General features: G+C 43.3%; 4 protein-coding genes across 6 annotated transcripts; 3 read left to right on the top strand and 1 right to left on the bottom strand.

The window, feature by feature from the left end:
* Positions 1 to 1,333: 1,333 nt before the first annotated feature.
* DENR (density regulated re-initiation and release factor) lies at positions 1,334 to 7,003 on the bottom strand. 3 transcript variants are annotated; one of them, XM_052691300.1, is made up of 8 exons: positions 6,886 to 7,003; positions 6,270 to 6,384; positions 5,534 to 5,553; positions 5,174 to 5,258; positions 4,476 to 4,559; positions 2,342 to 2,458; positions 1,930 to 2,069; positions 1,334 to 1,608 (listed from the first exon to the last, which is right to left on the bottom strand). In XM_052691300.1, exons 2-8 carry the CDS (start codon positions 6,373 to 6,375, stop codon positions 1,564 to 1,566), a joined length of 597 nt encoding a protein of 198 aa, XP_052547260.1. In that variant the 5' UTR covers positions 6,376 to 6,384; positions 6,886 to 7,003; the 3' UTR covers positions 1,334 to 1,563. The 3 variants fall into 3 exon arrangements, with proteins under 3 accessions (XP_052547260.1, XP_052547261.1, XP_052547262.1); XM_052691301.1 differs by having other exon boundaries at positions 6,875 to 6,893; XM_052691302.1 differs by lacking the exon at positions 6,886 to 7,003 and adding an exon at positions 6,551 to 6,704.
* A 13-nt stretch (positions 7,004 to 7,016) lies between these two features.
* On the top strand, positions 7,017 to 10,803 carry GPN3 (GPN-loop GTPase 3). The gene is made up of 8 exons (XM_052691299.1): positions 7,017 to 7,154; positions 7,233 to 7,341; positions 7,452 to 7,619; positions 8,160 to 8,284; positions 8,778 to 8,893; positions 9,049 to 9,145; positions 9,650 to 9,778; positions 10,335 to 10,803. Exons 1-8 carry the CDS (start codon positions 7,107 to 7,109, stop codon positions 10,395 to 10,397), a joined length of 855 nt encoding a protein of 284 aa, XP_052547259.1. The 5' UTR covers positions 7,017 to 7,106; the 3' UTR covers positions 10,398 to 10,803.
* Positions 10,804 to 11,819: 1,016 nt separating this feature from the next.
* Positions 11,820 to 15,822, top strand: ARPC3 (actin related protein 2/3 complex subunit 3). The gene is made up of 7 exons (XM_052691303.1): positions 11,820 to 11,947; positions 12,446 to 12,545; positions 13,631 to 13,707; positions 13,864 to 13,932; positions 14,174 to 14,300; positions 14,796 to 14,890; positions 15,548 to 15,822. Exons 1-7 carry the CDS (start codon positions 11,942 to 11,944, stop codon positions 15,608 to 15,610), a joined length of 537 nt encoding a protein of 178 aa, XP_052547263.1. The 5' UTR covers positions 11,820 to 11,941; the 3' UTR covers positions 15,611 to 15,822.
* A 968-nt stretch (positions 15,823 to 16,790) lies between these two features.
* ANAPC7 (anaphase promoting complex subunit 7) lies at positions 16,791 to 23,153 on the top strand. Its single transcript, XM_052691298.1, has 11 exons — positions 16,791 to 16,908; positions 17,395 to 17,581; positions 18,150 to 18,269; positions 18,800 to 18,911; positions 19,144 to 19,297; positions 19,402 to 19,544; positions 19,880 to 19,997; positions 20,332 to 20,528; positions 21,244 to 21,468; positions 21,861 to 22,011; positions 22,833 to 23,153. The coding sequence occupies exons 1-11, from the start codon at positions 16,808 to 16,810 to the stop codon at positions 23,020 to 23,022; spliced, it is 1,698 nt and encodes a 565-aa protein (XP_052547258.1). The 5' UTR covers positions 16,791 to 16,807; the 3' UTR covers positions 23,023 to 23,153.

Below are 23,153 nucleotides of genomic sequence, written 5' to 3'. Positions count from 1 at the left end.
GCAATAAACAGCATTTCTATTGCAGAACTGCAATGATCCTCTAAAAGCAAACCATGCCAAACCAAATCTACAGAATCTTCATTTCTATATGATGCTCAGCACAAATTGTCATTATGTGCTTCCAAATTTTGCAGAATTCCAGAACAAGGAATGACGACAGAATTTTTTTGGAAAGCTAACATGAAAGATAACACAGCAATTATTAGCAACAGAAAAACTGAGCATGCCTCACAGAGCTCAAACGAACACAGGTCAGAAGGCTTGTAAGCCTCTTGAAAACCATTTTATGTAATGTTTTTGTTCACCACGTCCCTTCAGACAGCACAAGTCCTCTCAGGCACACGTGCAGCCCTACCTTCACCTCCATCTGCCTTTCACGGGACTTCGCAGCCTTTCTGCACACACAGCTGTTATCTCATCAAGGTGCCTCGCTTTCTTGCTATGGAGGTAATGTTTGCTCGTTGCAGAACTGAGCAGATACAATTGTACAGTTATGGCTAAAACCACGTGCGAATACAAGGAGCCTGACGTTGCTGACAGTGAACTCCAGGCGACTTTAAGTCCGAATGCTTTTGCATTACAGAGCCCACCCCCACCGGGCGGTCTGTGCGGGGCTGGCGGGCGCTGCCTGCAGCGGGCAGCACGGCGTTACCCCACAGCCAGCGCTGCCTGAGGAGAAGCCGAGCGCGGCAGTGCCGGGGAAGCTGCGGGGGACGTCGGGGAGTGATTCTGACCGGAGCACGCAGCAAACAGGCAGCCGACGGCCTCCGACGCGTTAAACGCTGCAAAAACGGATTAAAACGAACAAATATCCTCTGAAATCTGTGAGGAGATCCCGCACCACACCGCCCCGACCGCCGCACGCTTTAATGCTCTCGAGTGACGTCACCGCGCCGCCCATCCCAGAGGGGAAACCGAGGGTTCGAATCCCGCCTCGGCCGGGAGACCGCGGGCTGCCAGCTTGGGATCTGCGGGACGGCAGAGACGCTCGGAAATGAAGAATGCTGAGCCGACACGTGTGAACCCAACCGCAGGTCGATGAATGGAAGTGACTGCCCTGCTAAGCTTTATAACAGAACAGCTACCAGAGATCCAGTGAGCTCGTTAGAAACACCACTATCTTTTAAAATACATTTTCCTGCAAGCAGACCTGTGGAGCATTCCTCCCGCTCTCATTTCTCAGATTTTATGCTGGCAAGTCAGAGGTGCATGCTTCTGTACATTTGATGTATGCTTTAAATACTTAATTCAGCAGAAAACTCTTAATTACTTAAATTATTATTTCTCTATAAGATTAGGAATGAAAATAGCTCTTCAGAAAACAGAAGCCATCTTCAGTGAAGAAGAGGAATTTTATTTAAATCTTCATGTGTAGGCATGATAGACCCCAATTTTACTTCAGCAAACATCACAACAAAAAAATCCAAGCAGCCTATACAGAACAGTGAAATTGCCAAGGATGTGGGCTCTCCACAGCATCACTGCAGAATCCATGGGTTTAGAAGCCTCACTTTGGCTATGCCATTTATAACCATGTAATTAAATAAAGGTAGTCTCCAACCATCACTTCTTGACTTCTCCAAGATCTTCAATGCTATCATCATCCACCTGGGGGAGAAAAAAAGCCAAAACACCACATTAAATATATTTACTTCTTGCATGTCTCATTGCTGTATGTGCAGTGAAGTGGGGAAGCTTTCAGCACTCCATGCTCTGGGAGTCTGGTCGTTTTTTTTGGACAGTTGAAACAGCATTCAACTTCAATCACTCCTTAACCTAATGATTCACAGGTTGGTAGGGGGGCAACAGTGGGTTACTTCTGCACACCAGCCTGTGCTGCCCAAGATCACATCTGTCTCTGAAAATCACTGGAAACGTCACAGGCTACTACTGAAAATTAGAGCTCTTACAGAGAAAGCCACTGGTTACCTCAGGCCACTTCTCCTGGATTACATCGATAATGTCATCTGTGAAATCGCCCTGGATGATGATTTCATCTTCTCCTGTTACTGAGGCACCGCAGGAAAATTTCTGAGCAAAAAACCTTTGTGCTTCCTTAAGATCGATTTCTGTGTGTGGGAAAACCGACAGTTGGAGAACAGTCATCGTCCAGACAGCAGATCTTCTCACAATTAAAACTGTTTTAACCGTGGTAGTTTAAAGTCCAGACTTCAGTATTTCCATTGAAATTCTGCAAACCACTCAAGGTAATACAATCAGAAGAAATATCTGAAAGGTTACCTTTTCTCCTCACATTAAAGCAGCTAAGACTGTAGGTAAGATGAGGTTAAGGGCAAGCACATCTAAAATCTACACAACACACCAACAAATGTCAACTCACCAAACGTTGCAAGGCCACAGACTCTTGTGACATATTTTTTCTTTGCTCTAGGAATTTTAGCTATTGTGACTTTTTGTGGTACAGTCTTCTTTTTCTGTTTTATCTGACCTCTTCCACCTTTAAAGCAGAATATATTACATGATTAGTTAAATGATATAACAGTTAAAGACTGTAAGGCTACATTTCAGTCCTGTAAACAAAGAAGCCTATCTCCCAGTCTGTGTATGTAAACAAGAAAGTATTTTGGATGTTAGTCATCTCCCATTCCGAACCTTCTAGTTTAATTTCTTAAAAGAAAGGTCCCAGGTCAAAGTTAATGTTACAAGAAATAACAACATATGCACGTCAAATGTGCATTAAAGTTCAGAATGCACATCAGAACCTCGATGGGTGTTTCCCACATTCCACTAACCACTGCATTTGGTCTACATTTAACCCCTCATTAAAGGATTTTTCTTTGGTACTCATCTTAAGTTAGGAACAAACTGTTACTTTTAAATCTTTATGGCTTTTGTGTAAGGCAAAGAAAATTACTTGTGTCTATTTACTAAGGCTAAGAAACCTTGCCTGCTTAGACTGCTGTGTCAAACAGCACATGAAGTTCTAAGTATCAACACAGAATTGCAGTACAAAACAAATCTATATAAAGGCTAGCAGGAAAAAACCCAACCCCTCAGAACACCACACCTCCAACAGAAGGCAGCTACAGTAATTGACTGCCAAACTTGCACATGACTTCATTTCTTATTTACTGTCTGTTTCTAGGTCAACTTGAGGGAATGCTTCACACATCAGGTAGATATAAGTCAGAGTAAGGCATGCAGAAGATTAATCCCACTCATTAGAGTCCTTCAAATCAGATTATGATCTCGGCTAACTTTGTACACACTCATCAAGTTACCCCAGGGTAACTAAAGTCCTGTTCCAGAGCTTTCTCACCAAGAAACCTTAAAAGAATCTATGTCAAGCAGACTCACTTCTTGTGAATGCTTTTTTCCCCCCTAACATGCAGCACTTTCAATTCTGCATTACTAGAAATTGGCAAATAATAACTTAAGACAGTAAATTTCTCTCTCAAAGTTTCTTCAGTCAATACCTGCAGTAATTTTCTGCTTGTTTGTTTTCTCTTCATCCTCTCTTCAGAATTGTGCCATCATACTTCACACTATACTTTAAATTGTCACAAAACTTGAGGTTCCATTTCTGGATTTCCATTTTCACCCACAAATATTTTAAACGCTTATTTTATGACCAAAGCCAAGCTGACAACTATCAGCAGCATGCCACACCATGACATTATATTTAAAGAAAATGTTCTGAAGTGTCTGGAAAAAAGCACCCAAGCTAGAGAATTTAAAGCTACTTTTGTCACTACACATATCCCACAGACAAGGATAAACATGACTGGTTCCCAAGGCACACAAATAAAACATCTGCAGGGACATGTGGCTTAAAATATGAATCTCAGTGGGCTACAAACCATCATTTATGAAGCACTACAGGCACAACTGACATCAGACAGGCAAATATGTATTAATAACCACTGTATTCTAATTTGTGGGGGAAAACTATGTTAATTAAACAGAGAAATCCAACAATAAAACAGTATCTGTTCTTAGATAGTGCATAGCTCTATCTATGCCAGAAGAGATATAGCTGTTAATGGAGACAGGCAGTAGAGCTGAAGTGTAAAACCAAATTCTGTTATGAGAATTCTGAGAGACAGAAGGAAAAAAAAGGCAAAAGTAGTGGTCTGAGGCATTAAGAGAGGAAAGCTTCTTTGTTCTACTCTGCAAGCAACCTGTGAACTGCTGCTAAACAAAGCAGAAACCTTTTGGGAGGTACACCAGTGGATTGCAAGTTGAGAATAAGTACTCTCTGAATAAGTGCCACAGCAATGACAGGAGCACGTAGAAGCAGCTCACCTTTCTCTTACTGCTACTACTATACAGTTCCTTTGTTAGCATCTGCCTCCATGCAAACTCTGCTGCTAGTTGAAAGGAATTTATTTGGTACTGGCTTAGCTAACAACCAAAATGCAAGGAAGCTGTGCCACAGTCTAAGCCCATAGATCAGGAAAAGGTGACCCCAAGAGCTTATAAATCAATACCACAAGCAACTATTTAGACCTTGCCTCTCTTTTGCTTCTTCTTCTCTTCTTCTTCTCCTGCAGTTCCTTGGCCTTCTCCAACCCCAGCTTCCTGTTTCGGTGAATTTTCTTAAATACATCAGAGAGGAATGGTGAGAGAACAAAAGAACAAAATTAGCAGTGTAACACACACCCTTAAAGAAACAAGAAATCAGCTACACTGACATTTCACTGGGCCCCTAAGTAGCTTGCTCTAGTGCAGCATCCCTGACTGATGCGTGTTCCCTAAAGTCAAATTGGTCAAATTAGGCTTGTGACCTTCATATGAAAGATACAGTTACAACTTTAATAGTCTCCTTCAGTAGTCTCAGAAAGAGACAAAAATTACTGGCACTGGAAATTCAAATCAAGTTCCATAGCACTGATGACCTGCCTCCCAGCAACCCGCTGCCTGCACTGCAAAGACATAAAGTTGGATAAATCAGCTTTGACAGGAAGCAACTGCATGTTGTCACAGTGCTCATTGTAGAAACCTCAGTATGGACCAAACATCATTTCTGATTTTTTTTTTTCTGATGTAATCAAACTTGTTTTCACAGCATCCAAAAGCAGGCTGAACTTTTGGGAAAATAATTTAATTTTCAGACTCAATGCAGATGGAAGAGATGAGAAATGGGCAAGCTCAAGAATTTGTTTGTGTGTCCAAGTACACATATTAACCAGGAATAAAGGAAAATTCTCACCTACTGTAAGTTTTGCAAACTCATCCGGAAAGTTCTTCTCTAACCATTGTCTGCATTTAGTCACATCAGGCATGTATTCACAGTACTAGAGAAGAAAGGCCACATAAATGCTGTTGGCAAAGTAATTACAAGATACATCACAAACAAAAACAACAAAACCCTTTTGCTATTTATTTAGCTCGGTCATTTCTCCTTAGCCCTCCAAATACCAATGCTTCACCAGCACACAGGAAGACACATGACATCCTAAAGATGACAGCAGATAAAAGCACAGAATGGACATAACGGAAAGCAAGAAAAAAATCAGAAAGAATCATTGTGGAAGTCATACTGGAAAGAAGCAACAAAAAACTAACTCACCTCTGTTGGCAATGAACAGACTGGAGCAAGAGGGAAAAAAAAAAAGAAATTACAATTGAGTTCTCAACGCACAGCCTTAGTGTTCTAGTTAAACTGCTATTCTGAAGCTTTCTGTCATCACAACATCTTGTAATAAACATATGCTGATTCAAAAGATGACAATGATACCATTGTAATTTTTCTCTTAGTCATTTGCTTTCATGCTGTGCATTAAGATAAATCTATCAGAACAGCAGCTTCTTGGGCAGTCTTCATCCTACAGAACACACCCAAACCAACAATGCAGCCTCATTCACAATATAAATCCTGCAACAATATTCAAACCCAATGCAAAATAATATACTTATCTAAAGCACAGACCTCAACATTATATCCTTCAAAAAATCCAGACGTATGACAAATATGAGTAAAGCATAATTCCAAACAGTGCATCAATTACTTCCCTTAACTTTATTCCTTGTTCTCATACCAACAGTCAGATGGCTTTTCTATACTAAAGGTTTTACTAGCTTTCTGCGGGAACAAATCTTTGCTCAAAATGTCTGAGCACCACTCCTCTAACAGAGCTTTCATATCCGGAAGGCCATCAGCACCTCCATCAGAAAGGTCACCCTGACCATGGTCTATCTGACTCAAAGCTGACCAGAAGAAAACCTCCAATCGTCTTTTTCTGCCTGGCTGCCCTTACTAACACCCCACTGTAAGAACTGTGGGCAGTCTGCCCCTCAGCACTTGCCTCCGCAGTAGAGGACCCGAAGGGGGTAGTCAGCATCTGACCTGGCACCACTCCTTATGTCTCCTCTACAGTCAGGGACCACAGGCTCAGCTACATCTGTGGCCATGTCACAAGCCTGCAGGTTACAAAATCAAAGAGTCAGGGCTCACGTTTTGTATTATTTACATCATTCCCTACATAACAAACTCCCAGAAGACTGACCAAACTACAAAGCCCAGAGAAAAGAGGTGTAACTGTAAGAGCAGAAGTAGTCAAGGAGTTAAAAAAAAAACAAAAAAAACCTGTCAAAAACAGTGGGGCTGAGTGCACCAGGGAGCCCCGGGACCACCAGGGCTGTGTCTGTGAAGACTCGGGGCCAGCAGGAGCCGCAACACAGCCGAGGGAACGGACCCGGGAGCCCGAGGGGCGTAGAGGGGCAGGGAACCCCCGAGAGGCGGCGATGGGCCCCGGGCAGCGAGGGGTAGGCAGGCTGCTGGGCACCGACGGGGACCGGGAGGGTGCAGAGGGGCCGGGGGACAGCAGGCGGGGTGGGGAAGGGTGCCATGAGGAGCGCGGGAGGGGTGAAATGAGGCAGAGAGGTGCGCGGAGCCCTGCGGCCGCAGCACCGTGGCGTTACCCGGGCGGCCCCTTAGGCCGCGGCTCCTCCTCAGGCGGCGGCTGCAGCTGCACGCACCGCGCAGCACGCGCGCCCTCACAGCGCCGCCACCGAAATCTCGCGAGAGCTGAGCGCTTCGAGCCCTCGGCCGCTCCGTAGCCGGGAGGAGCCCGCAGGACCTTCACGCTACGGAGCGGCGGAGGGGTCAAGCGCCGCCGGTCTTGCGTTGCGCGGAGGCCGGCATGCCGCGCTACGCGCAGCTGGTGATGGGCCCCGCGGGCAGCGGCAAGGTGAGAAGGGTCGGAGAGGCGGGGGGGGTGGGAGGGATGGCGACGAGCGGGCGCTGACAGCGTGCGCGTGCCTTGCAGAGCACGTACTGCTCCACCATGCTGCAGCACTGCGAGGCGCTGGGCCGCGCCGTGCAGGTGGTTAACCTGGACCCGGCCGCCGAGTTCTTCAGCTATCCCGTCATGGCAGGTGAGTGCACACTGCGCCTACCTGGCGTCCGGAGAGAGCTGGGGGGACAGGAGCTTATCATGGCAGCTTATCTTGTGCTGCCCTCGTCCGTAAGCGTACTGTCGTTGCAGATATACGGGAGCTCATAGAGGTGGATGATGTGATGGAAGATGATTCCCTGCGGTTCGGTCCCAACGGTGGCCTGGTGTTCTGCATGGAGTACTTTGCCAATAACTTCAACTGGCTGGAGGAGAGCCTCGGGCACGTGGAGGATGATTATATACTGTTTGACTGCCCAGGTAAACAGATGTGTGTGTTTTGATGTCATACTTGGTATGCAGAGGTTGGAAAAGAGCCACGAATTGGTCAAGTCCAACACCACACAATGCTGCCAGGACCACTGCAGAACTCCTGCTGCAGTCTCCTTTCAGGTCCCTGTAGTGAGTGGTGAGGTCTCCCCTCAGCCTCATTTTCACACATTTTTTGGTTTGTTAATGGTTGTCAAGAGTCACTTTTAGATGCTTCAGAAGTGAACTTGGCCCCATTTGAATTTGGGTGACAGCATTGACTTTTGGTAACATCATACAGTGGGTGAAGTCTATGGCAACTGCTAACAAATGCTAACTGGAGATCAGGAGAGGAAAATGCAGCTCTTTTTTCCTCTCCAGATTTACTGTATGATTCCATTCAAATACAGGAAGGGTTGTTTGAAAAGAGACTTGTGTTTTATTAGCTGTTATTCATATTAAGTGTAATGCCAGTATTTCCGTAACTAGTAACTGTGAGCTGTTTCTATTAGCTTTACATTTCTGCATACTGATATCCCAAGTGTGTCTTAGGTCAGATCGAACTCTATACACATTTGCCAGTGATGAAACAGCTGGTGGAACAGCTTCAGCAGTGGGAATTCCGTGTCTGTGGAGTGTTTCTTGTCGATTCGCAATTCATGGTGGAATCTTTTAAGGTATCCGTTTGAAGTCTTGTACAAATTCTTGTAATGTTTTACAAAAGTCCATGCTGGTATAGAATAAGAAAGGGAACTTGGTTTGTTTGGTCCAAAGGAAGGAATGCAAAGCAGGGGAAGATCTGATTGCTGTCTTCAGCTGCCTCAGTTATAGAGACCAGACAATGTCTTAAAGTCCATTTCAACCTAAATTGTTCTGTTGTTCTATAAGAGCTTTCTCAGGCAGAGAATGACCCCTTTCCCTGTTGAGCAATAAGAATCCCGAGAAGGGCTTTCAGTCTTCTTAATGTCCTTTTTGGTGGCATATAATGTGCTTCAGAGCTCTGGCAATAGATTGCAGCCAGGTACCTTAGCACCTCCCTTTTCCAGCAGAGATAATGATTCTTTATGCCCGTATGCAATATATTCATAAGTTAGGCTTGGTCTGTGGTAGTGTCCTGCATGAAGATTTTGTGCTTTTCTGTACTTAACTACATTTTTCATATTCCTTAAGTTTATATCTGGAATTCTGGCAGCACTCAGTGCAATGATCTCGTTAGAGATTCCACAGATTAACATCATGACTAAAATGGATTTGCTGAGCAAGAAAGCTAAGAAGGAAATAGAAAAGTAAGTTCCAAAGCATTACTTACTCTGTAGTGTAATATCTTGATATAAACTTCACTCACAATCACAGCATGATGGGTGGTTGTGGTAGTTGTGTAAAAGCATAGTGACTCATTTGTTCTGTATTCCGTTGTTAATGATGGCTTTGTTTCTCTCAGGTACTTAGATCCAGATATGTATTCTATGATTGAAGATTCTACTGATATATTGAAAAGCAAAATGTTTAAAAAACTGACTAAGTCCATATGTGGATTGGTACGTATCGTGCTCTTTAACTGGTATTCTTTAATTCAGCTGCATACTTGTAAACCATACTTTGTGGTTACTGACTTCACTGCTGTGCTAGATACTGTATGTACTGTAACATTCTCCCCCTGCCGCCCAAGGCCATGTGTTTACCTGCAGATTTATTAACAAAGCCTGAATCTAAAAGATCACCAGGCACTTGAACATTTTTCTTTTTGCCTGTCCTAACTCAGCTTTTGATGTTTCAGGTTAGCATAAGATTCCTATGCTGTAGCCAGTAAAATTAATGGAATCATATTCTATTAGCAATTTTGGGAGACAGCTTTATTGACTGGGTAAAAGTTTGGACTGATAGCCAGGAATTCAGAGTGGAGAATTGCCATTAGCTTGCAGTGTGGCTTTAAGCAGCCCTAGATTTTCCTTGTCCAGATTGCTGAGCATAGCTTGCAGCAATGGTGCAGTAAGAAAACTTAGTGTATTTCCCTACTGATGTCTTTTGAATCCCTGCTGCAGATTGATGACTATGGTATGGTTCGATTTCTACCTTTCGATCGCTCTGATGAGGAAAGTATAAACATAGTTCTGCAGCACATAGACACTACCATCCAGTATGGAGAAGATCTTGAGTTTAAAGAACCGAAGGTAAGGTACTTCTGAAGATAAGATGAAGCATTAGAAAGGATCCATAATACAAATGATAACTGAAATATGTCCTTTGAATTCTGAAGATCAGAAAAGATGATTATATACCACTATGATCTCTACTTGCGTGTCTCCTTGAGCTTCCCCTAAAATTTCTGCATTGAGTCCATGTGCTGTAAAACCATGCCTAATCTTTTATACATCTGTCATGTAAAATGCATGATGGAAGATCAACGGGTTAAAATCAATTCCAAGCTCTGTTTACTTTCATCATTGAGCTCATATATCCTAAGAAATAAGTCCACAAGTTCTATCGCATTTTTTTAAATTCAATTTTATACTCTCTAAATATTCAAAATAAATGCATCTAGATTTTGATGTATACATTTTGGATAGCTTTAGAAACAAATTGCTTTTCAGAAAGTTTTGCTCCTTGGTTTGTAGAACAATGTTGGACATTGTTGTGATGACTAAAATAAAGCATCACAGAACTGATGATGTCCAACAGTCACCGGAGAAAAGTCAGGTTTTACGCTTTTTGTTTTTTTGTTGGCAGGAACATGAAGAAGATAAATCTGCACTTGTGGATGAGTATTTTCAAGATCACGTGAATGAGTAAAAAGTAAATGTTGGAAAAGAGGAAGAAAATACATTGCTTGTGTGTTTTAAAGGAAACAAAGACATTCCCTTCCACACAAACGTATTTATTTGATGTTTTGCCTTTAAGATAACTAACATTTCTAGTGAAAAGTGAGCTATATGACAGTTTATATGATGGAATATAGTGATCTATATTACTGTTTATAGTTCTTTTGTAAATACAGAATGTTCCTGAATTCTCAAGTGTTTTCAAAATATTTTTTATTACTTCTAAAATTTATTAGTCTAATTTATTAGCTACCTTCAGCTGAATTGGAGGATGTTTTCCTGCTAGTCATGCCCACGTATTTATAAATCTTTCCTTGATCCTAAGAAATGAGGTTTTATTCATGGAGTTATTGAATAAAAATATTTTCTATAAAGGGCCTCGCGGTTATGTAAAGCTTAGTATCAGTAAATGTCCCTATATAGGCATGTCATCTTTCTGTATGTAATATATAGTTAATGTTTTAGAAATTATCCCATACAAAATGTCAGCCAAATACCTTAGTAGAATAAGAGCATCTAAAGTCATTTTGGAGGAACAGCTTGGTAAACCAAACCAGTGATTGAATACTTTGAGGCCGTGCATTTATCTAAACCTGAGGATGTACCAGACCTATCCCAGCACTGGACAGTTAGTGAGAGCTCGGGGTAGTCATTGCCATAACGAGAAAGAGGTTGGAAAGCTCATGGAGACTTTGATGCATGGAGCCAGAAATCCTGACCATGCTTAATAGTTACAGTATAACCTCATTATGTGGCAGATCGTTCGATGCCTATGCTGAATTAATCACATCCTGGCAGGGCTTGATCTGGCTTGATTCCAGCCTCGCGCATCCTTTGGACATGTCATCAAATTGTAGAATGGTTTGGGTTGGAAGGGACCTTCAAAACCATCCAGGTTTCAACCCCACTGGCATGGGCAGGACTGCCAGCCATCAGATCAGGCTGCCCACAGCCCCATCCGAGCTGCCTTGAGCACCTCCAGGGATGGCGCACCCACAGCTCTCCAGCAGTGCCTTTCCACACCCATGGCAAAGAATTTCTTCTTCATATCGCATTTAAACCCACCCTTGTTGGTTTAAAACCGCCGACAGAACACCTCCCAGCTGTTCTGCAGCACCCTTTGTGTCGCTGCAATGACTCCTTGCAGCCTTCTTCTCCTCCAGGCTGAACACCCCACCTCTCAGCCCGCCCTCACAGCGGAGGTTTCCTCTGCTCGCGGAAAGGAGAAACCCAGCCCTTCAGCTCCAAATCTCCCCAGTTTTTCGGTCTGACTCATGCGACGAGGCAGCGAGGGGCCCACTGCCCACTGGCTCACAAGAGGGGCTGACGGTTCCCCTCAGACGCAACGCGGGGATGGGGGGAGGTCGGCTCTGTGCTTCCCCGTCAGGGAGCGGCTCCTCGGGGCGGTACAGGCAGGCAGCACCGCCCCGCTGCCTCATTTCCTGAAGGGAGAGGAAGGTTTGCTGCGAGCTCGGCGACGCTGCCCTCGCACGGAGCTGCGCCCTGCCCTTCGCCATGCCGGTGAGGGGAGCGGGCAGGGAAGGGGCAGGGCGGGCGCTGAGCGCCGGGGCCGCGCTGTGGGGCCGGGCTGGGGCGACTGCGCGGGTGGGAGAGGGGCTGTAGGCGGGAGCGTCGCACTGAGGAGCGGATCGATGTGTTTAGAGGCTGCCGCCTTCCTCTTTCTTCCTCTTTTTTTTCCCCTTCTGGCTCAGCTCTGCCCTGATCCCTCTCCTCTCTGGGCAGCAGAGCCCTCTCAGCCCGTCCTCTTCCACCACCGCTGACACGAATGGTTCCAGGATGGTGCTTTTGTGGTTATCACCAGAATGGTGCTGACTTACGGAGGGCCTCATTAAGAAATGACTACTGTTTGTGCAAGGAAAGGTTGCTGGAAACATCACTAACCAACAAAACTCTGATTTGTATTTGATGACACGGGAGAGCTGCGATCAGTCTGTGCCAGCAGGATGCTGGAAGGGCAATTTTCTGCAGCAATAATAACCAGCCTTCCCCCATCTCTAGGCTTACCATTCAACTTTAATGGACTCAGATACCAAGCTAGTGGGTAACATGGCACTGTTACCCATCAGAAGCCAGTTCAAAGGCCCAGCACCTCGAGAAAGTAAGTTTACAAGAATCTGTGAAAAGCCCTTTGTGTTTCGCTAGTAATCATCTTTCACAGTTTGCTCCAGACCAGGCCTACCAGAGCAGAAAAGTTGTGGCTTAGAAATTGGATGTTTTGTAGAGGAAGACAGAATTTTCAGATACTGAAGTGGTGCAAAACACAGAAAATAACACTGCTAGGGTTGTTATCTGGAGCAGCTCCAGGTAATTCAGTTGCTTTAGCAATTAACACTGCCTACAGATGCTATTTTCACACTTCCTCCTGTGCCTCTGTGTTTTTTTCAGCAGGCTGTGAGGAGGACATGGTGGCGTGAACCCTTTGCTGTCAGAGGAAGTGGAGGTTTAGCTGCAGAACTCAGCTTTGGTGCAGTGGCTGAGGATGCTTGGCTGCTCTAAAGGAAGGAGATAGGCAATGCTGTAGGGCAGCAAAAATCTAAGCTTCAGCATTAAGCATCTCTGTACTGAAGAATTTGACAGACAGTCTGCCATGAATTCCCCTTAGCACACGGAGTTGAATTTCCCAGGCATGGTATCTCCCAGTAGTGTGGCAACCAGTTCGAAAAAGAAAATATTTCAGAACTCAAGCAGTCTTCACTATTTGTGAAAGAAAGCGAAAGCTGCGAGTCAACTTGTCACTATGTAATCTACCCTTCCTCTTTTTTTTTTTTTTTTTTTTTTTAAAAGAATAACAAGGAAGGTTGTTTGATAGTGGTGTAAACTTCTTCCAAATATATTTTTGGGTCCTCAGAAAGAGTTTTAACAGCATATTCTATACTGTTAAAACTCTGGTGAGTCACTCAACTGGTAGGAAACTGGGGAACTGCCAACCTGCTGCCCTGTGTGAAGTCATAGTGAGAGAAGAAAAAGGGGGTTAAAACTACTAAGAGTAAGAAACTTAAATATTTTGGCCAGAGTTCACCACCAGTCTTTCATATGGGTAAGATTTAGTGTAGTCCTCTGCTTTTTGTAAACAATTTTGCTTTTGCAAGAATTATTGTTTGTGTAGTTCAGTGTGTAAAAGTTATGACCAAATGTGATGTAGCAACGCACTGCTTAATTTTGTTTTGTTTTGTTTTTTTTTAGCTAAAGATACAGATATTATAGATGAAGCCATCTACTACTTCAAAGCTAATGTTTTCTTCAAAAATTATGAAATTAAGGTAATTTTTTTTTTTTTTTTTTGCAATAGTTCCCCTCTTATGAGGATATTGTTAGCACAAATTGCATGAACTCATTCCTATTTCAAACTCTTACCAGTTCCATGAAGCCCCCTATAGTCTAACAGACTAGGCTCTGTGCTTACCCTTATTTTGCAGAATGAGGCTGACAGAACGCTGATCTACATAACTCTCTACATTTCTGAGTGCTTGAAAAAGCTGCAGAAGGTAAGGAGGGAACCAGCCTGTTCTGAGGATTGTACTCAGGAGAGCATTTGCTGATATTCTCTAAAGGCACAACAAACTCTGTTCACTGCAGTCCCAGTTGACAGAACCACAAATACGTGTGGATCTGCATGGAGATGTTGTATTGCTGTTCTTGATCAGCCTTTATGTTTTAGTGAGCATTAAAATATTTTACTCCAATGTTTTCATTTGTAACTTTTAATTGTTTGGTTGGTTCTTTCAGTGCAACTCCAAAGGCCAAGGAGAAAAAGAGATGTACACACTGGGAATCACTAATTTCCCAATCCCTGGGGAGCCTGGTTTTCCACTTAACGCCATTTATGCCAAACCTACCAACAAGCAAGAGGAAGGTAAAACTAAATAAAGAACTCTGAAGGCTTCTTTTAGTCCATGCTTTACTAGCTGCATTTTTTTTTACTATGACTAGAAAATTGACCCTGAAAACTTCTGGCTCTGTTTTCTGAGGTTTTCTGGCCTTAGGGGCCTGATGACTCCCCTTAATCTGTAGATCCAACAGAACAGTGATAGGAGTCTGAGTCTGCCTTTTGCATCAGTGTAATTGCTAGATAGATTCTATAACAGAGCCTGAACCAACTCCCACACTGGCAAAGAGGAAGCCCAAAGTGATGGGCAGAGGTTTAACTGAAAGAAGAAAATAGTTTGGATGATCCATTTCACTGATACAAATATCATAAAAATTCCAAGTATGGCTGTAAATTGAACAGGCAGCCAGCAAGGGCCTACAGATGAGAAAGCTCACATTTTCTGCTTTAAGTAGGGTTTGTCTACTGCTTCCATGCTCAATTTAGTTTGACTTAATGCTATTTTGTCCTGCTGCATTTCAGAGGTGATGAGAGCATACTTGCAGCAGCTCAGGCAAGAAACTGGTCTTCGACTCTGTGAAAAAGTATTTGATCCTCAGAGTGACAAGCCTAGTAAGGTAAGGATTTGGCCTGATCATTACAGATTTAATGAGAGGCTTGGTTGTTTTTTCCAAAAGATGGAGAGAAGAGAAGAGGGTGAGGGATCAGACATAGGTAACTCTGGAGCAGGCTTCCCTGGTTTTACCAGGCTAGCAAAACAGAGGACTGACAGTTGTCAATAAATTTCCAGCTGTAACATGGTAAGATGACAAATTCCAATTCCAGGTACTTTAAAAAGTGGGGCAGTAATAGGCAGTTCTAGTTTAACTCTTCAAAGTACTGCAATTTTGCAATTGGCTAGGGACTCTTTTCAAATAGAAATGAAAAGGCATGAGAGATGTTGTTTATATTTCCAGGCAGTTCTGATCTCATTGCTTCTTTGAAGTAGACCATTTTGCCTTTTATCTGGATTTTAAAAAGTAGCCAATCAGTGCATGAACTACATCCTGATCACGTATTTCATGTGCAAATGTTTGCATTTAATAATGAGATTATTCAGGCTACTTTAGTTTCAAAGACATAGCTTTCTGATGCAGTCCCTATGACTAGATATGTTCATTATTATACTGCAATAAATACACTGGAATAGGTAATAAATATACTTTTAAGTCTCTATTTCATTTATAAGATGGAAACTTCTTTTGCCTGTTTTCTGATTATGTTTTCTCCTGCAGTGGTGGATCTGCTTTGTGAAGAGACAGTTCATGAACAAGAGCCTGTCTGGACCTGGGCAGTGAGCAGGCAGAGCAGCAACATGAAGTATTTCAACAGCAAGGTGTATGAAATATTTTGACTTTGTTTTGGATACATTTTGTACCAAGGAAAAAAAAAAAAAGTGTTTATGAAGAAAAAAGTCAACGAGGGAAGAGGGATGTAAAGTAAAAAGATCATTTGAGTACTGTAAGCGAGTATTATTAAGCTGGTGCTTAATAAATGATTCCTAACATGCTGTTTCAGGTGCAGGCTGCTTTATTATCAGTGGCTACAGCTAGCATTTACAGCAGGGCTTTTGTTTAAAGAGAAGTGTTTGTGCCTGGGGTGGTGTGTAATTGCTCTGCTGGCTAGAGTCTCAGTATCATGTTGAGTGCAGTGATTTTTTACTTTTTTTTTTTCCTCCAATAAACTTAGCTTGCAGTTAATGTGATCAGCGCTTTATGTCTTATGGTTAGCTTTCAAAGAAATAAAAATGAAATTTTAATGGCGAGGCCATCATGGTATGATATTGGCAAATACTGTGTGTGTTTTGAGGACCTGCTGGTCCGAGCTCATTTTGTCTCCTTCATGGCAGTACTTTCACCATCACCACACAGCACTAACATGCTTTCTGGTGGTACTCCGCTGAAAGGAAAAATCCTGACACGACTGTTTTATCGCTGCACAGGATTAACTCTCCTACAGAGGTACTGCGTGCTTCCTAGTTTACAGCAGCGCCAGTGAGGTACTTTCCGCGATTGTGGCCCTGCAGCAGCCTAGGTTTACAGGTCTTCCTCCTCAGCTGTCTTACAGGCACGAGCTTTGCCACCTCACATCACTGCTGCAGCCATCAGACAGTGACATCTGTGCAGAAAAGCGTCCAGGCTCAAGAGCAGTGCAGACACAATGCCTAAATCTTCAAATAAAAAGCACATACACGGTGCTGAGCCAGGAACGGACGCAGCCAGCAGCGCCGCCCCCCTGCGGCCGCACACCGACACCTCACAGCGCCGCTGAGAAAAAGCGCCGCTGCGCGTGCGCGGAACCATCGGGGGCCTCGCGGAGCGGCTGGGGCTGCCCGCTTCGCGCCTGTCCCGCCATGGGGGCGGTGTTCAAGCACTGCGCAGGCGCATGGAGGCAGCGGCGCAAGGCCCCCGCCTTGGCGCCATTTTGGAGTGGCGGCGGGCGTCCTGTTGTGCGCCGCGTTCTTCCTTCTGTCCTGTTCTTCCTCCGCCGCCGGCATGAGCGTGGTGGAGCACGTACGGGAGATGGCCTCCGCCGGGCTCCACTCGAACGTGCGGCTCCTCAGCGGGCTTCTCCTAACGATGAGCGGCAACAACCCGTGAGTGGCCCTCCCGCCGCGCTGACGGGACCGGGAAGGAAAAGGCCCCTGCGCTCCCGTTGCTCAGGGCCCTGAGGGGATGAAGCTGTATTCTGTCAGCCCGCCTCTGCCCGCGGTTGGGCGGCAACAGGGGTCCGCGGCTCTTTCATGGGCTTCCCCAGTGGAGATGCAGCGATTTCCTCCTTTCTTACCACGGGTGCCCTGTGTACATCACCACTCTTCCCCTCATTCTTGCTGTTCCCGTCGTTTTTCAGGCCTTTCCTGCATCGTTTCGGGTACTTTTGTGAGGTACTGGTTAGAACCACGGTCCCATTCCGAAATCCTCACATTTCAACACAGCAAGATGCAGCTCTGTAAGGAGCTGTGCTGTTACCTGCATAGCAAAGCGGCAGCAACAGCTCAAAGTTGAAGCTGGATGAGTAACTTCGGGTCTGTCCGTGGTTCTTAGGCTGTTAGCTGATCTCAGCCTGTCTGCATCTTTTCTAGGGAGCTGTTTTCACCATCTCAGAAGTACCAACTCCTTGTATACCACGCAGACTCTCTTTTCCACGATAAAGAATATAGAAATGCTGTCAGCAAGTATACGATGGCTTTGCAGCAGAAGAAAGCATTGAGTAAAACCTCAAAAGTAAGGCCTTCTACTGGGAATGCTGCATCAGCTCCCCAGAGCCAGGTATTTAAAAACTGAGCAGTGTGCTGCATTGTGTATCCCCCTCTGCTTTGGTTAATGTTGAAGATTCAATATTGTAGCATTAGACTGTGGGCTGCCTTTATTTCCTAAGATGTGTAATTCATGGTTTTGGAAGAGATGAGCAACATAAGCCAGCAGTAGGTTGCATTTTTACCTTTCTTGCACTAGACGTTTTAACTTACACTAAACATTTAATGTGATGGAAAGTACTGTAATAATAGCAGGGTGACCCAATCCTAGGCTGCAGCAAATGAAAACAAGCTCTCATGCAGCAACTCTGGATACAGAAACAACAAAAGAAAATCTGCTTACCTTTAGAGGACCTCCAGTAGGCAGGATCTCCAGAGAGATCCACTCATTTCCACTGCCAAGCCTTAAATGAGGCTGGGAAGGGCTGGGTTCTGGCTCCGCCCATTCCAATCACATCCATTGCCTGCACCTGAGCTCCCCTGAGTTGGCCCTGCCTTCCCACCAGTTCTTCAGTCACTGTTTCAGTCTGTGACATAACATTTCCACTACAGTTATCCTTTAATATTACGTTTTATTTCAGTGTTTACCATCTGAAATTGAAGTAAAATATAAAATGGCTGAATGTTACACGATGCTGAAGCAAGATAAAGATGCCATTGCCATTCTGGATGGGATTCCTTCCAGACAGAGGACCCCAAAGGTTTGTTCTGGCAGAGGTTTGTCACTGGCACTTGCTCAGAAGGTAGAAAAAAAGGTTGAGGAAAGCAAACTTCTAATCTATACACACTAGGATAATAAAATCTTGTAGCGGGACCCAACTAGTTGGACTGCACAGAGCTTGAATCATTCCTGTTCTTTTATCAATTGTTACTGTTCAGAAGCTAAACAGAAACATCCCGTGCCTTCCTTCTCTTGAGAGCTTCCATTGATATAAAGAACTGAGCTGACAGAAAGTTAATGCAGCGAATGTACAGGTTCTTCTTGTCATGCTTAAGACACTCGCCCATTTTTGGATGTCACAGTGCTGAGATTTCCACATGCACTATGTAAATGAAAAAATGTAAGTTTTATATTTGGACTCAAGAGTCAATATTAATTCTATAATCCATGGTAGTAGGTTACAGTGATCTCAAAAGAGCTACTCAGAACGGAAGGGAGGGAGACAGCATGCTGGAGGGAGGACAAAGTTGTCACCTTATCTTAACGGGAACTCCTTTCTAATTCTTGCAGATCAATATGATGCTGGCAAATCTATACAAGAAAGCAGGTCAGGAACGTTCATCTGTTACGAGCTACAAGGAAGTACTGAGGCAGTGCCCATTAGCACTTGATGCCATACTAGGTAGGTTTCTCCACACTGTTAGATACGTCAGTCCTAAGAAGCATTATAATTTGAAGCATGTTTGGGACTGGGTAATTGACTGCCATTCTACGTAATACTTAATGCAAATGTGTTTGATGTAAAAGGTAAATTCACGGCAGATTGCTTGGTTGTGTTTCCTACTCTTCAGATAATTTGTAGTAATGATGATTGAAAATGTTTTTTTTATCATTTTGAATACCTCTCTGAACAGGTTTGCTCTCGCTGTCGGTAAAAGGTGCAGAAGTGGCCTCCATGACAATAAATATCATTCAGAGCATTCCAAACTTGGACTGGCTTTCAGTGTGGATCAAGGCATATGCTTTTGTGCACACTGGAGATAACACTAGAGCAATCAATACAATTTGGTAAGAATTGAAAGAGCATGATGTAATGAAATGCCATAAAATATTTCTTTAATGTTATTTTAATATCATTACACATAAATAATAGCAATTTATTTCTCTTAAAGCTCTTTAGAGAAAAAGTCGTTGCTGAGGGATAATGTAGACCTACTGGGGAGCTTAGCAGACCTGTATTTCAGAGCTGGAGATAATAAAAACTCTATTCTAAAATTTGAACAAGCTCAAATGCTGGATCCTTACCTAATAAAAGGTAAGTTGTAAAGGAACATTTACCTAGAATAATGACCTGGTAAATTAAGTTAGAGTAGCAAACAAATATTGAGTGCACTATTGAGTATAGTTGTATCTGTCTTTCGATGCAGAGTTTACATTCAGAAACTGCACACTTACCAGTTGCTGGTAGTTATGCAGTTTAAACTAAGTGGTTGCATTGCAAGTTGTTTAAAATGGCAGATAGCTAGAAGGTGACACATCCACTTATGGAGTTTGTATATATTAGGAATAGTTTAGTTAGGAAGTTTGAATTTATTGTAGTGAAAGAGCTTTCTGTTTCTTAATGATTGACCTTCCATGTTTTCACTGCAGGAATGGATGTGTACGGCTATTTGTTGGCACGGGAAGGTCGACTGGAGGATGTGGAAAACTTGGGCTGCCGTCTCTTCAATATTTCAGATCAACATGCAGAACCCTGGGTGGTGTCAGGGTAAGATGCTCTCTTTCCTTTCTTACCCTTGATTTGAGTGAGGTTGATTACAGCTGATAGAGTGAAATCAGCTTGTTGTTTGGAGGTAACTACTCATGAGTACCTATTTTGGTTGTTTTCTTTAAGCCTAAACTGGTTTGAATTACTAAACCTTGATGTGTTAAATAGCTGTGATGGTTAATGGGTTTCTTCGTTTTCACACAAACATTTATTTCTAACGTAAAATACAGAAGATTCAGCAGTTTCTTGTAACCTGATTCTTCCCTCTCTCTTCTGAGTCTCTGTGAATGTACACAGGCAGTACATGTTTACAATCCATCTTGTCTTTCCATAGGTGTCATAGTTTTTATAGTAAACGATACTCCCGTGCCTTATATTTAGGAGCCAAAGCTATCCAGCTTAATAGCAACAGCGTTCAGGCTCTGTTGCTGAAGGGAGCTGCCCTCAGGAACATGGGCCGAGTGCAGGAAGCAATCATACACTTCCGTGAAGCGATACGGCTTGCGCCTTGCAGGTTGGATTGCTATGAGGGTGAGTGAAACAAAGCTGCTCAGACTGCATTGGTGCAGCACTCATGGCTCTTATTATTAAGAAAGAGAACAGGCGAGCTCTTTTCCCCTGTTGACTTTCTAACACATAAGTTGTTATTACCCAAAAACCCGCAAAGTGCTGTTTGAAGTAGTCAGACAAGAGATACTAGAGAATGCATGTATTTATAAGAATTATTTTCAGAAAAGTTGTTTGCTTTTAAGTGGTTTAATCTGGATGTAAACAGGCTTGGGTGCTTTGAGCAGATGATGACATTCAGTGTCTGGTTAGTCGTACCAGGAGCCTCATTTTGTCACACTGTCTCCTAAGTAGGAACAAGTTTAGATGGTAAGCAGTTAAGGAGAAATGCTCGTGTGTTTGGGGGAATATGCATTTTCTTATAGAATTAAAAGTTGTATTAAATTCTCATAGCAAAATAAAACACCTCAGGAGATATACAGAATTAAATAAAAATGGATGATAGTGGTCCCAATGTACTGTTCATTGGCAGTCTTAAGAATTGCTTGTAGAATATTTCAACTGTTGGCAACAGTTACATCTGGATGTTCACTATGGTATGTAGTTTGCCAATGGAGAACTACACTGCAGTCCTCTTGATCCACTGTTTTTGCATGGTGATAATGCCAGTGCTAATAATTGAGGAGGGGTGATTGACTGCAGTACCAAATGAAACTGAAATGCTGTTCTTTATTATCAGGTCTCATTGAATGTTACCTAGCATCTAACAGTATCCGGGAAGCTATGGTTATGGCAAATAACGTGTATAAAACTCTGGGAGCAAATGCACAGACACTCACTCTGTTAGCAACAGTCTGCCTTGAAGACCCAGTCACACAGGAGAAAGCAAAAACATTACTGGACAAAGCACTGACACAAAGACCTGATTACATCAAAGCTGTGGTAAAGAAAGCCGAACTTCTAAGTAAGTTCCTTTTTTTCACGTCGACTTTCTTATAACATGCTCTGTCATATACAGGAGTGTTCTGCAGCCTCATCAGTGCAAATAACACGACAGGGATGTTGTACCACAGGGATTTGTCAGTTCTGTTTGGAAGGAAGAAGCACAGGAATTAATTGTGCCTAGCAACTGACATTATGGCAGCACTTTCGACCATTGCATACAAAATGTTTTGCCTTCAAAGTATAGGTGTTAATTTGTGTAGCAGTCGTTGCTTACAAAAAGCGTATTACTGCCATCCTTCCTGCCAGCAGCTCTGAGGGAAGAAATGCTTTTGTGTTGTGATGCCCTTGGCGTACAGTCTGCTTACTGCTTTACCTAAACTATTAATTGAAACTGGTTTTGCAAATTAACAGGTAGAGAGCAAAAGTATGAAGATGGAATTGCTTTGCTGAGGAATGCGTTGGCTAATCAGAGTGACTGCGTTCTGCATCGAATACTGGGGGACTTCCTTGTAGCTGTCAACGAGTACCAGGAAGCAATGGACCAGTACAGCATCGCCCTAAGGTAGGCCAGAGAGCCAAGCTGTAGTGTATAGGAATGAATAACTGACAAGCAAAAAGTTGAGTGCCAGGCCACTGGTTGATTAGGGCATGCAGCAGGTAGCTGCACATCACGCTTCCTCAAAGCAGACAAACGTATGCATCGCGTTCTGATAATGAATTACTTGCACAGGGCTTTGTGCTGAGGAGTGCAGAGTTTAGGGATTGTGTTCATTGCAGACATCGCTGGGCATGGAGTTCCTTGGCTGCTGAAGCGACTGAGGCACGGATGTATTTATAATTAGTAATTATATAGGCAGGCTTCTTGGGAGCTGTTGCACTAGAGCAGAAGATGATGTATAAACAGGAGCTACTGTGTAAGTTTAAACAGGTAATAAAGAACCTTAACGTTACCTCCTGAAGTTGTGTTACTATTTTTTTATTTCAGAAAGTTAAATTTCCCTTAAGTCTAGCACTTCATATCCGCAGCAAACACACATAACATAGACAAGTCAGCTATTTTTTCCTTGTATGTGATGTGTTTAATCATAGCCATTGACATCATTACTTTCTCATTGCTTTATGATTGATGTGGTCTGGAGGAGCTGACCAACTTTTCTTTGAGAGTGTGGTGTTTAGAAAAGTGCATTCTTGAGGCTCAAAATGCTTTTATGTGAGAGTGTAATACTGGTGTTATCATCAGGTGAAGTTGTGCCTACCAGGCTGAAATTCTTGGTGGTGCTAAACAGGAAGTGCAGAAAAAAGTGATAGGTTTTTATGGTAATGTTACAAATATAAGAAAAATAAGTCTTAAGGCAATACTCGCTTCTCTTCTCTTTCCCTCAGCTTGGATCCAAATGATCAGAAATCACTAGAAGGAATGCAGAAAATGGAAAAAGAGGAAAGTCCAACAGATGCAACCCAGGAAGAAGACGTGGATGATATGGAGGGAAGTGGAGAAGAGGGGGACTTGGAAGGCAGTGACAGCGAGGCAGCCCAGTGGGCAGATCAGGAGCAGTGGTTTGGTATGCAGTGATGGCTGCTCTTCCCAGTGGTCAGTTTGGCACATGAACACACCACTAGGGCCATTCCTTTCTGAACTCTGATATTTGCAGGAGCAGAAGACTTTTCCTTTTTTATCTTTTTCTTTTTTTTTTTTTTTTTTTT

This window comes from Tympanuchus pallidicinctus, unplaced genomic scaffold (assembly GCF_026119805.1).
Source record: "Tympanuchus pallidicinctus isolate F22 unplaced genomic scaffold, pur_lepc_1.0 scaffold28, whole genome shotgun sequence".
NCBI classification, from domain to species: domain Eukaryota; kingdom Metazoa; phylum Chordata; class Aves; order Galliformes; family Phasianidae; genus Tympanuchus; species Tympanuchus pallidicinctus.
The sequence above is the reverse complement of the archived record's forward strand: the minus strand, read 5'-3'. Positions and strand labels throughout refer to the sequence as shown.